This window comes from Hemitrygon akajei, chromosome 14 (genome assembly GCF_048418815.1).
Source record: "Hemitrygon akajei chromosome 14, sHemAka1.3, whole genome shotgun sequence".
NCBI classification, from domain to species: domain Eukaryota; kingdom Metazoa; phylum Chordata; class Chondrichthyes; order Myliobatiformes; family Dasyatidae; genus Hemitrygon; species Hemitrygon akajei.
In genome coordinates, this window is record NC_133137.1 from 89,376,637 (window position 1) to 89,388,913 (window position 12,277).

General features: G+C 43.2%; 1 protein-coding gene across 8 annotated transcripts in view; it reads right to left on the reverse strand.

Moving 5' to 3' along the window:
- Window positions 1-9,905, reverse strand: part of upf2 (UPF2 regulator of nonsense mediated mRNA decay) — a 117,119-nt gene extending 107,214 nt beyond the window's left edge. For 5 of the 8 annotated variants that reach the window (XM_073066544.1, XM_073066549.1, XM_073066548.1 and 2 more), the window contains exons 1-4: window positions 9,755-9,905; window positions 4,773-4,830; window positions 3,437-3,505; window positions 563-940 (exon numbers count right to left, since the gene is read on the reverse strand). In XM_073066544.1, the coding sequence (XP_072922645.1) occupies window positions 563-909 (347 nt within the window). In that variant the 5' untranslated portion in view covers window positions 910-940; window positions 3,437-3,505; window positions 4,773-4,830; window positions 9,755-9,905. Of the gene's footprint in view, window positions 1-562; window positions 941-3,436; window positions 3,506-4,772; window positions 4,831-9,515; window positions 9,696-9,754 lie in introns of those variants that run through there. The other 3 variants (XM_073066547.1, XM_073066545.1, XM_073066546.1) reach the window with 3 other exon arrangements.
- Window positions 9,906-12,277: the final 2,372 nt, after the last annotated feature.

Below are 12,277 nucleotides of genomic sequence, written 5' to 3' on the forward strand. Positions count from 1 at the left end.
AAACAGATGGGAATTCCCTCCTGCACCTTCAACTAATATCACAAAAGCAGTTATATGGCCATTACAGTGATAGCTTGATGCATAAACTGGTTGGCATACTGCCTATATTACTATATGTGACTACTGACAAGCAAGAGAATGCACAACAATGAAGTATTTTTCTAAAATTATTGTTATGGGGTTTTGTGTGACTGTGTGTGCATGTGCGTGCTTGTGTGTCCACACCGTGTGTGAGCTCATGTTAATTCAAATTACTTGCAACCCAGAGCAGGATGCATTAAATGAGCTTATTTAAAGTGGAAGTCGACACATTCTTGATTAATAAGGGCATCAAAGGTTACAGGAAGAAGGCAGGAGAATGGAGTTGAGAAGGATAGTAAATTAGCCATAATCTGATGGCGGAGCAGTGCAAATTGCCGAATTCTGCTCGTTTATCTTATGGTCTTATCAGGAAACTTCACAGACACAACAAAAATGCTAAAAAGCATAAAGTAAAATAATTAGTTAATTAAGATGAAGTATATTGGTAGCTATCTTTGAACTGTCAGGTAAGCAATCCTACCTCTGTTTCGTTGCTTCTTCTTCTCGCTGCCTCTTCTCCTCCTCCTCCTGCTTCTTCCTTTCCTCTTCTTCAACTTTCTTCTTTTCTTCCTCTTCCTTCTTCTTCTGTTCTTCCTCCGCTTTTAACTTTTCTTCTTCTTTCTTCTTGCGTTTTTCATCTTCCTTTTTGCGCTTCTCATCTTCTTGCCTCTTCTTTTTCTCCTCTGTGGTTTTCATTCCTTCCCTCCTGCTGGTTTTCAAATCATCTCGCAGTTTTTCCCGACTCGAGATCGGTCTCCTCTCACTACCTTCCTTTTCTTTACCACCTCTGCCTTCAGTGCTAAAAATTAACGTGTCTTTCTCATCCATGTTCACAGGCTTCTTGTGCTCTCCTGACGTCCTGGAAAAAAATTCCCCAAAATAAAATGAAATTGTGTAATATGAACAAAAAGTGTTCAAACAATCAGCACACTGAGTAAAACTACAGAGTAACTTTCACTTTATTCTTAATTCTGGTGTTGCTTTTCCTCATCAACACACCTATATAGACAGCATGCAAAACAAAGCTTTAGTATAGAAAGAGAACCAAGTAATTCTTACTGTATCTGAAGCAGCACAGATAAACACAGTAAAATAATGAAAACAACAAAATAAAAATATATAAATATGTAAATAAAATACACAAGATAGCTTATATAGATAGATTGATTCTATGTCCATAAAGGAATGCTAGGTACAGGAGTGTCTGTGCATAAGGTAACTGACAGGAGATGATAAAATAGTGGTGTTTGGGTTGTGGAGGGGTGGATTAGTGTATGGAGGTATTGATCAGCCTCACTTCTTGGGGAATGCAACTGTTTTTGAGTCTGATGGTCCTAATGTGAATGCCATTTAACCTCCTCCCCAATGGGAGTAGGACAAACAGTCTATGAACAGAAATGGATGGGATCCTTCACGATGTTACTAACCCTTTTCCAGCACCTTTCTGCATATATGCCCTTGATAGTGGTGCCAGCAGTTTTGACTACCTGTTGTAGAGCCTTCATGTCCGCCACCATCCAGTTTCTGTACCGTGTAGTGATGCAGCTTGTTAGGATACTCTCTACTGCACATCTGCTAAATGATGTACCCTCGCACATGTGACATTAAGATGAATAAACAATGTATTTTATGTCGAAAAGCATAGAAAGAGTGTCAGTGTGATAGGAATAAACACAAGACAATACAAATTAAAATAAGGCAAAGTGGTGAATCTTTTTAAGACCAGAGAAATTTGCAAGGCAAGGAAGCTCTCATTCATGGAAGAAGCTGTAGATTATAGTCCCAGTTGAACTCCTAGGCTGGATGCTGACAAGACGGAGATCCACATTAGCACATCAGTTGGAGAGTAAACATTGATTTCCCCTTGTGCAGTTGCACAGATTGGATTCCTCTCACTGCATTAAGTATAAAGGAGGGACTGTCTGGGTTTATCAGATATAACAATAATCGTTAACCGCCTAATCCAAGATCAAGCTCCGTAATTTTGTTTTGCACTGTATAGCTGCCATAACAATTAACAAATTTCATAACACACATGAGTGATGATAAACCTGAATCTGATATCGGTCTCTATATATATATATATATATAAAACTTTTGCACAGTAATGCACGTCCCTTTAGAACAAAGATGAAGCCTTAGATCTAACACCACCAGATTGAGAAACAGTTATTACCCTACAACCATCAGGCTCCTTCTCCAGTCTTCACTCACCTCAACTCTGAGCTGTTTCTGTAACTCAGACTCACATTCAAAGACTCTACAACTCATGTTCTCAATATTTTTTTATTTGCAAACTAATTTGTCTTCTTTTGCATATTGTTTGTCAGTCTTTGATTATGTATTTTTAAATTCCATTGTATTTCCTTATTTCCACATAAATGCCTGCAAAAAAATGGGACGGCATCATAGCACAGTAGCTAGCCAGTAGAGTAGTGGCATCAGGATCGGACCTTGAGGCGAGTGGTCCCAGGTTCAAATCCGGCCAGCTCCTTACATGCTTTGCATCCATGCTCAGTTGAGTGTCGAGCAGACAAAATGCTAAAGAAGTGGCAAGGTTGCTGCCCAATGCACCACAATGCGTGAAGAAGACTAACAAACCATGGTTGGAATAACCTTATTACACTGCCAATGATAGGGATTCAATTCCAATTATCTGCAAAAAGGTTGTACATTCTCCCCGTGAACGCATGGGTTTCCTCCTGGTGCTCCAGTTTCCTCCCAAATTTCAAAGATGCAAGGGCTAGTAAGGTAATTGGCCATATGAGTGTAATTCAACCACAAATATTAATGTGGTGTGACAGAAGGTGCAGCTGTGACCTTGCAAAGTCAGTGGCAAATGGGGTGAATCATTATATTTACTGAGCAGGTAACTGCCGCTGGTGAAAAGCAGGATACAAACCAATCTAATGGAGATTGTATGGGAGAACGGCTTTAGTTTGATTTAAGAATAAAGAGGGACTTAGAATTCAGGTAGCTGAAAATTTATAAAGGACAGAATGATGTTAAGTTCAGTGACTGCAACACTTAACTGCAGTTCCATGGACAAATTTAATAGTTACCAAGTAACCTATTTTCTTGGCATAGCCTGTCTTTTCATGTCCTCTGATCATAATAAAAACCCAAAGCCATGACAGAATGGTGGAGCAGACTCGAAAGGCCTAATGGCTTAATTCTGCTCTTTATGTCATACAGTCTTATGGTTAAAAGCACCAGCTTCAATAGTGCAAGACTTAAATGGTTCCATGAAAGGAAACTGGTTAAAAATTAAATGTTTTGTGCAGGTCAATGCCACTGTTGCTGGCTATTTACCCAGTCTAATTACCGTACTGTTTAAATCTGGAGGATGACTCACCAAAAGGCAGAGAGCTTCACATGCTCAGTGTTACATTCCAGTGAAGTTGCCTCACATCAGCTGCATTACCTGTTGTAAAAAGTCATGGGACCACAATTACACTTCATAAACAACAGTTGGATAGTTCTGACTAGGGACCATGTTCAAATTTACTACAGATCATCATTATTGTACATGGACATGAATAATATCACAGAGACACATTATGAAATTGTTAAAATGCTCTTGAGGACTAATTTAAATAGAAATCATTTCTAGGTACAGTGCAAACATTCTTAGGGCTGCATGAAAGAAATAATCAAGGACTGTAAGTTTCATTCAAGTATTGGATAAAGAAGCTGACTGTTTTTTATTTCTTTGTTTTGCACAAATGCTAATTAATCAATTGATAAGTGTTTAAGAATCAAGAATTGGTTCAACTAAAGATTATCAATTCGGAGTGTAAAGAAATAGGATCCGAGGGTACAGCCCAGAGTAGAGAGATGTTCATTTAAAACAGAGATGAGGAGGAATTTCTTCAGCCAGAGGATGGTGACTCTGTGGAATTAATTGTCACGGACAGCTGTGGAGACCAAGTCATTGGGTAAATTTAAAGCGGAAGTTGGCAGGTTCTTGATTAGCAATTGCATCAAGGGTTACAGGGAGAAGGAAGAAGAACAGTGTTGAGAGGAATAATAAATCAGCCAGTATCACATGGCAGAGCACTCTTGATGGGCCAAGTGGCCTAATTCTGCTACGTCTCATGATCTTATGCCACCCTCTTGCAGTTACAATTGGACAGGAAGGACAGTAGTCTAATGTCCCACACCATCAGGTTCAATAACAGCTACTTCCCATCAACCATTCAGTTCTCAAACCAACCAGAACAACCCTAATCACTACCTTAGTACAGCAGCACTACAAGCACTTTGTTCTAAAACAAATTTCATTTTTGTTCTAATTGTGTTTTTTCTTGTTAAAAAAAGTGCATTTTTTCTAAGTGCTGACTATATGATGCTACGTATCTGTGAACTTGCTGGAAGTAAGTTTTTCATTCCGCTTGCGTACACATATAGTTGTGCATATGGCAATAAGTTCAAATTTTACTTCAGAAATGGAATATTAGGAGTCTTGATGAAGTAGTGATTGGGGATGAAATAGAACAGGTGACAGCTCATGGTGAGAGCCAGCATAGACAAAGGCAAATGGCCTCCAAGATTCCAAACTTAAAAGAATTCAAGTCTTTTTCCCACTGAACTGGAAAGCTGAAGAGATTCACATGTCAGACTAATGCAATTTGAAGTCAAGGAGTAATTACAATTTTCCCAATCCATCCAACATAGCATCAAGCTCTTACCTTATAAAGTGCGAACTGGAAGACACTAAATTAACCTCAGGAATAACTGAGACAGATTCTGTAAGAGCAGAATTAAAGGGAATATTAAATATATTTAATTTACAGTGACTTGTGCGCCAAAAAATAAATTTATTCTGAGAAGTTAGAAATATTTAAGTTATTACCTATCAGTTATATCACTGGATAGAAATACAATTTACTATAAGTAATGACTTTCCACTCAAGATGCCTTTAGAACACAAGGACAACATTAACACTTCATGGCAATGGCCTGTTTCCAAGTCACCCAAGGAGCAAAACTTGTTTTTATTACTTCCAAAGTTTAAATATTGTGAAAAGATTTTTCTTTCTCTCTCAGGTCCAGGTTAGGGTGAGGCTTCTGAAGCTGGAGAAGACGATAGTAGAAAAACCACAAGAGATTTTGCAGATGCTGGGTGGGAACCCAGAGCAACGCACACACAATGCTGGAAGAACTCAGCAAAGTAGGCAGCATCTATGAAAATGAATTAACAGTTGACAGTTCAAGCTGATGACCCTTCATGAGGACTAGAAAGGAAGTGGTAGAAGCCAAAACAAGGTGGTTGGGGGGGGGGGGGTTAGTAGTACAAAATGGCAGGTGATAGGAGAGACCAGCTGAGGGGAAAGTTGGATCCTCATCTCCGTTCTAAAGGGACATTATTCCATTCTGAGTCTGGGCCCTCTGGTCCTAGACTCTCCCGCTATTGGAAACATCTATTCCATATCCACTCTACCTAGCCCCTTCAATATTTGGTGAGATTCAATGAGATCTCCCCCACCAAAACCACCCTCCTTCATTCTTCTAAACTCCAGCGAATACAGGCTATCAAAGCCTGTATTTGATATCAGAGCTATCAAATGCTATTACTTCCACTCCTGTGATCATTCTCGTAAACCTTCTCTGGAGCCTCTTCAATGCCAGCACCTTCTTTCTTAGACAAGGGGCCCAAAACTGCTCACAATACTCCAAATGTGGTCTGACCAATGCCTTACAAAGACTCTTCATTGCATCCTTGTTTTTATATTCCAGTCATATGGAAACAAATGCTAATCTTGCAATTGCATTCCTTAATACCATCTCAAACTGCAAGTTCACCTTTAGGAAATCCCATTCTAGGACTCTTTGTAGTCCCCTTGCACCTCCGATTTCTAAATTCATTTCCTCGTTTCGAAAAATTCTACCGAAGTCCATGACCATTTCTAAATCACACCATTTCAAAAATATTCAGATTTTCATTTTTGTGCAAACTCAGTTTTCCACAAAATATTCTATTTGCCATGTCCTTGCCCAGTCTTTATCCTCCTGGAGCTCCCGTGTTTCAAAGCTTTCTTGCAATTTCAAACTTGGTTACACTTAATCTAATTATTGAAACAACAGATATCGCTAACAGAAACAGTTAGAATGACCATATCGGTACCCAATAATCAGAACCTCCTGAAAATGATTAGTTAAAACATAGAACAGTATGCCTCTGTTCTATGAATATTTCTTTCTCTAATCTAAACAGCCTCTTAAACACTACGAACCTATCCGCTTCCACCACCATTTCAGGTACCATATTCCCCATGAACCTATCACACTGTGTAAAACAAAAGCTGGCTCCACACATTTCTGCCCTAGTTTAAAAAAAAGTTCCTGACTGCCTATGCCTCTCAAATTTTGTAAACTTCTATCAGGTCTCCAACATTCCAGAGAAAACAACCCGCGCTTGCTCAACCTCCTCTTAAAGCACGTTTCCAGTATGGTAGTGTAGCAGTTTGCATGACACTATAACATCTTAGGGTGTTCCAGAGTTCAACTCTGGCATCATCTGTAAGGAGTTTGTACGCTCTCCCTGAGAACTGCATGAGTTTCCTCTATGTGCTCGTTTCCTCTCAGTCCCAAGACGTACCAGCTAGGAGGTTATTTGGTCATTTGGTTATTAGATTGGCTAGTGTTAAGTAGGTGAGTTGCTTGTTAGGTAGGAAGGGGCTGTTTCATGTTGCATATCTAAATAAATAAATACCCTCTAATCCAGGCAGCATCCTGCTAAACCTCTTGCACACAAGGCTCCATATTCCTCCTGTGATGAGACAACCAAAGTTGCTCCCAATATTCAAAGAGCAGTCTCACTGAAGCTTTATATGGCTGCAACATAACTTCTGACTTTTATATTTAACAGACCCGACCAATGAATGCAAATATGCCATATGCTCTCTTTCCTGTCCTAGCTACCTACATGGCCTCTTTCAGCGAGCTACAGACTTTCGACCACAAGTTCCTCATGCCCCTCGCCTGCACATTACCTGTTTATTCCTATTCTGTCCACTAATCAATCCTGCGTCCGTGCCAGTGTGTCAATTCCCATTGCACGCACTCTCACTTCATTTGGTGAGCTGCCTGGCACCTTGTGGAGAGAGATATTGAGGGCTGAGAAATGGCTGGAAATGGATGTTAATCCTGATAAATGGGAGATGATGCACTTTGGAGATACAGCATGCACCTGAATGGAAGGGTCCTGGACAGTAGTGGCAAATAGTGAAACTTTGATTAACAAGTCCAAAGACCTTCAGCTGCACACTGATGACGGTTTCCTGATTGGAGGCAAAGAGTCTGCAAACATTTTGCCAAGCTCAGCGATCAAACAAGCCTTCAATTTTTAAAATGGTAGTGAAGGTCAACAATGTGGTTATGAGGGCATATATGAGCTGACCTTCATTAGTTGGGGCATTAAGACAGTAGGAGGGGGTTCTTCTCCAATTTCCTGCTATCCACAGTAGCGTACTGATTAGCACAATGCTTTACAGTGCCAGTGACCACCCTTAAGGATTCAATCCCACCACTGTACACTCTCACCATAACCATGAGGGTTTCCTCTGGGTGCTCGGGTTTCCTCCCACCTTCCTAAGACGTACCAGTTAAGATTAGTGAGTTGTGAGCGCACTATGTTCCTGTTAGAAGAGTAGCAACACTTGTGGGCTGCCCCGAGCATAAAACTTCAACTTCGTTGGTCGTTGATGCAAATGATGCATTTCACTGTATGTTTTGATGTACATATGACAAACAATGTAATCAGTAATAAAAAATTAGAATGCCTAGACTAATATTAGATCTGAACTAGCACATCTTAACTACCATTAGATGAGCCAGCAGTGGAGAGAGTATAAAGGGGATTCACCAGAATGTTGCCTGGGATGGGGCTGTTCAGTTATGAGGATAGACTGAGCTTGTTTTCCCTGGAGCAGAGACAGTGAAACAACATAACTGAGGTATATTAAATTATGAATATAGATCGGGCAGATACTAAGAAACTTTTCCCTCAATCAGGGAGGTTACAGATTTAAGTTAAAGGGGTGAGGGGGTAGGGGATCCTTCCTCTCCCCCACCAAGAGTACTTGGAGTAGAGTCACTCAAGACCTAAATGGTCTCTGGACAAGCACTTGAATCACAGAGGGTGATGTTAGTGTAGAACGAGCTGCCAGTGGAAGTGATGGATGCAGGTTTGATTTTAACATTTAAATAAATACAAAGGTGGGAGGGGTATGGAGGGCTGTGGTCCACGTGTTGGTCAATGAGGCTAGGCAGAATAATAGTTGGATACAGACAAGATGGGCGAAAAGGCCTGTTTCTGTGCTATGACTCTAAGGCCACATTCAAAGTGCATGAAGGAGAGGACACAGTGGGCTGAATGGCCACTTACAGTACAATCAACTGTCAACCATCATTCCAGCATCAGCAAGCAATACTCTCCCCCCACACCCCTGCAGTCTATGTAATGGGTGCTTCTGCTGATCTGACAAATGGACTACTGCGGGGTTTCCCTTGAAAACCAGGAGTTAACAATAAACGACAACCAAGGACAGGCCGTTTTACAGTAACACAGATTAACTTAGAAACACCGAGATACAAAGGAGCAGAGGAAGAGAAAGGTCTGCAGTAGGGTGGACGAATAGATGGAAGACAGTGATAATGTCAGTGTAACAGGACGAGGGGAGAAATGTGTCTGCAGGAAGTACAGATGACAACATTAAAACACCTTCAGGCCATTATTGCAGCTATATCTCGGTTGAAAAACCCACCACCCTGTATCAGGATTGTCCCAATCAGTCACCGGACCATCCCCGTTATAAGGCTCTCTTCCACCCTCCACCCCTTCCATTACCCGCTCCCCCCAACGTCACCTGCCTCTCCCCTCGATCTCCTCACTGGGCCCCAGGTCTACCCTCCCCATGTAACAGAACGTTACCTCTCCCTATTCCAGCCTCCTGCCGAACTGTCTGCTCTCTCCATCTTTACCGACCCCTCCGCGATTACTGGATTCTCTCCCTCCCCCTCCCCAACGTCGCCTACCCCAATAACCACCGGACCTTCGCCATTCTTCATTCCCTCCCTCAGGACAGAACTGCTGACCAATATTCATGCTCCCCACACCCCAGTACAGAACCCCTATTCTATTCCCGATGGCAGTATCGAACCCTCTTCTCCCCCCACCCCCATTACCGGTCACTCTGTTCGGTACCGATCCCAAGTACTCCTCTCCCATTACTGATCACCCAGCGCCGAACCACTCCCCCCTCCACTCACTATCCCCATAATATTAACACCCTTCCTCCCATTACCTTCCCCAACGGGTACTGACCGCCGACCGACGAACTGGTCTCCGATACCCGGCCTCCCACTACCACCCCCCCCCCACCCCCTCCAAGGTACCGACTCCCTCCCTCATTATCCCCGACTCCGACTACCGATCCTCCTCCAGGTAACGACCGACAGGCAGCAACTGATCCTCGAACCCCTCCCCGCACTCCGGTCACTCGTCGCCCCGGTACCGACCGCTGACCGACGACCAGCTCCGCTCCCGGTAAACACCGCAGCGCCAACCGCCAAGGCCCCTCCGCCCGGCTTGCCCCGCCACGCCTGTCAAACACAGCCCTCCACCAATGCTTCCGTAAATTAACCCCTTCAATAGAGCGAATGCTCGCACCCGTTTTAACGCCAGAGTTGGAGAACTGGAAGGATAGGAGAGCAACGACTTCCCTGACTGATCCTACCGGCACCGCGACGGGCAGACCAGCAACGATAGTGGTATGTACCGCCGAGCCGCAACCGGAAGAGACAAGGGCAACTTCCGCCATTGAAATGACGCCGCAAGTCCTTGTTGCCAGGGGAGGGGCGGAAGGGCGTGGCCACCGTTGTGTGGTTAAGGGGCGGGTCTGGTCTGGCCAACCCGTATTGTCATAGATGGAATTGACAGCGACGGAAACCAATCAATATGCGAAAGGTGGGGCTTCAGCGGGACGGCTCTCCGACCCGAAGTCCCCGCGCAGACCTAGCGTTGTCAAGGAGATGGAGTATTTTGGCCAGGGGCTGAGGAAACTTTGCCGGAGGACAGTCTGGGGTCAGAGCTGGGTTGCCAGGGGTTGGCGTGGCGCCAGAGGTGTCAGGCTACGGGTAGATGGCATTAGTTTAAACCTGCATCATGGTGAAACAGACCTGGCCTGCCGAAAGGCCTGTTCATGTGCTGTATTGTTCGATGTTTATGTGTTCTGAGGACACCTTCTATGAAGATAGCGTTCGAGCATGACGACCTATTACTCACTGCGCACTACTTCAATTATAATCGTTACCTTGTCTTGCAAACAGATCAAATCATTACACAGTGCGTTAAGGTAAGACCAGAGGACTTTAAGACATGGAATGAGGCTATTCCATCAGGATGACTTTCAATTAGTTCCATTTATTATCACAGAATGTACAACTTGAAATACTTGGCTTTACAGACATCCATGAAAAACAGAAGAACCTCAAATGAATGAATGACAGAAACAGGTTCGGACCCCACAGCCGACTCTCTCACCCCCTTCCTCCCTACCTGTTTCAGCAAAAATCCTCAGTGCCCACCACCCCCAAGCAAAAGCAAAACACCCAAAGGGAGACTATCATCTCCAGTCAAAAACAGTTGTTTACCCGACAGTTTGACATGCCACACACAGGCTCTCTCTCACTAACAAGGAACACAAACACAACGTTTTCACAGCGAAAGGGGAGACTGACAGTCACTGTGACAATGTTGCAGTCTGCCGCTTCACTTCGTATTCCTAGATTCTTCGACTCGAGAATCAGCAGCCAACTCCCCCACTCTCCCACCGTGGAGACAGAGAGAGGGCAACCGCTTGACTACAGAACTCCATCCATGGAGCCTTCGCTCCAAAGTCCGGCGCTGATGCCACTACGCCACCAGCCAGCCAATTTCCTATATCTGCCACAGCAAAATTCAAATGTTCCATCTCCCGCGATGCTTCGGATGGCAACACCGGCCTGAAATCGGTCGTCTACGGAGCTGTACTCTGGAGGCGCCATCTTCCCAAGCCGCGCCTGGAGAATATTGAAAAACGTTCGGCTGGTGAGCTCCAGAAATGGGAACTCATCCACCGTAAAAAAGAAACCACAGTTTCAGTGCCACTCCACTGTTTCTGCAGATGAACTCAAAGAGGCAGCCAGTCGGTGCCATCTTAACCCTCTCTAGGTTAGCCCTCTCAACTCCATTCTTTTGCCTTCTCCCCGTAACCTTTGATGCCCTGACTAATTAAGAATCTATCAACCTCCGCTTTAACTATACTCAATGACTTTTCCTCAACACTCATCTATGACAATGAATTCCACAGATTCACCACCCTTGGGCTAAAGAAATACCTCCTCATCTCTGTTCTAAAGGGATATTCTTCTATTCTGAGGCTATGCCCTCTGATGCCAGACTCAACCACGAAAGGAAACATCCAAAGTTCAAATTTATAATTAAAGTTCATATATATCGTCATATACAACCCTGAGATTCATTTTTTTGACTGGCATTCATAGTAATCATAAGAAAATTCAATAGAATTGATGAAAGACCGTACCCGACAGGATGGAAGAACAACCAATGTGCAAAAGACAATAGACTGCAAATGTAAAAAGAAAGAATAAATAAATTATAATATTAACAAATAAATAAGCAATAAATATTGAGAACATGAGATGTAGAGTCCACAGGTTGTGGAATCAATTTAGTGTTGGGGTGACTGAAGTAATCCTCTCTGGATCACAAGCCTGTTGCTAACAACTGTTCCTGAACCTTACAAGTGGGTCCTGAGGTTCCTGTACCTCCTCCTTGATGGTAGCATTGAGAAGAGAGCATGGCCTGGATGTGGGAGTCCTTGATGATGGATGCTACTTGACTGCAACTGCGCTAACTCATGAACAAATCCCATTTAAGAGAGAAATTGGAATTGCTGTATCAATGGAAACTGCAGACAGAGATGCAATTGAGTTGCAGTCAGGAATGAAAGTGAGAGTGAGCAAAATTGCAGCTTCTAGACAGTGACCTGCCTGGCTGAACGAATTGTGTTAATGTTGTGGCAGGTGCTTACATACACCCGACTAATGCAAGTTTAAAGGCAGAACTTGCAGAAAATGCAACTAAATAGGACACATGCAAAGAGCATTTTGGACAGTCAAAAATAAGTGG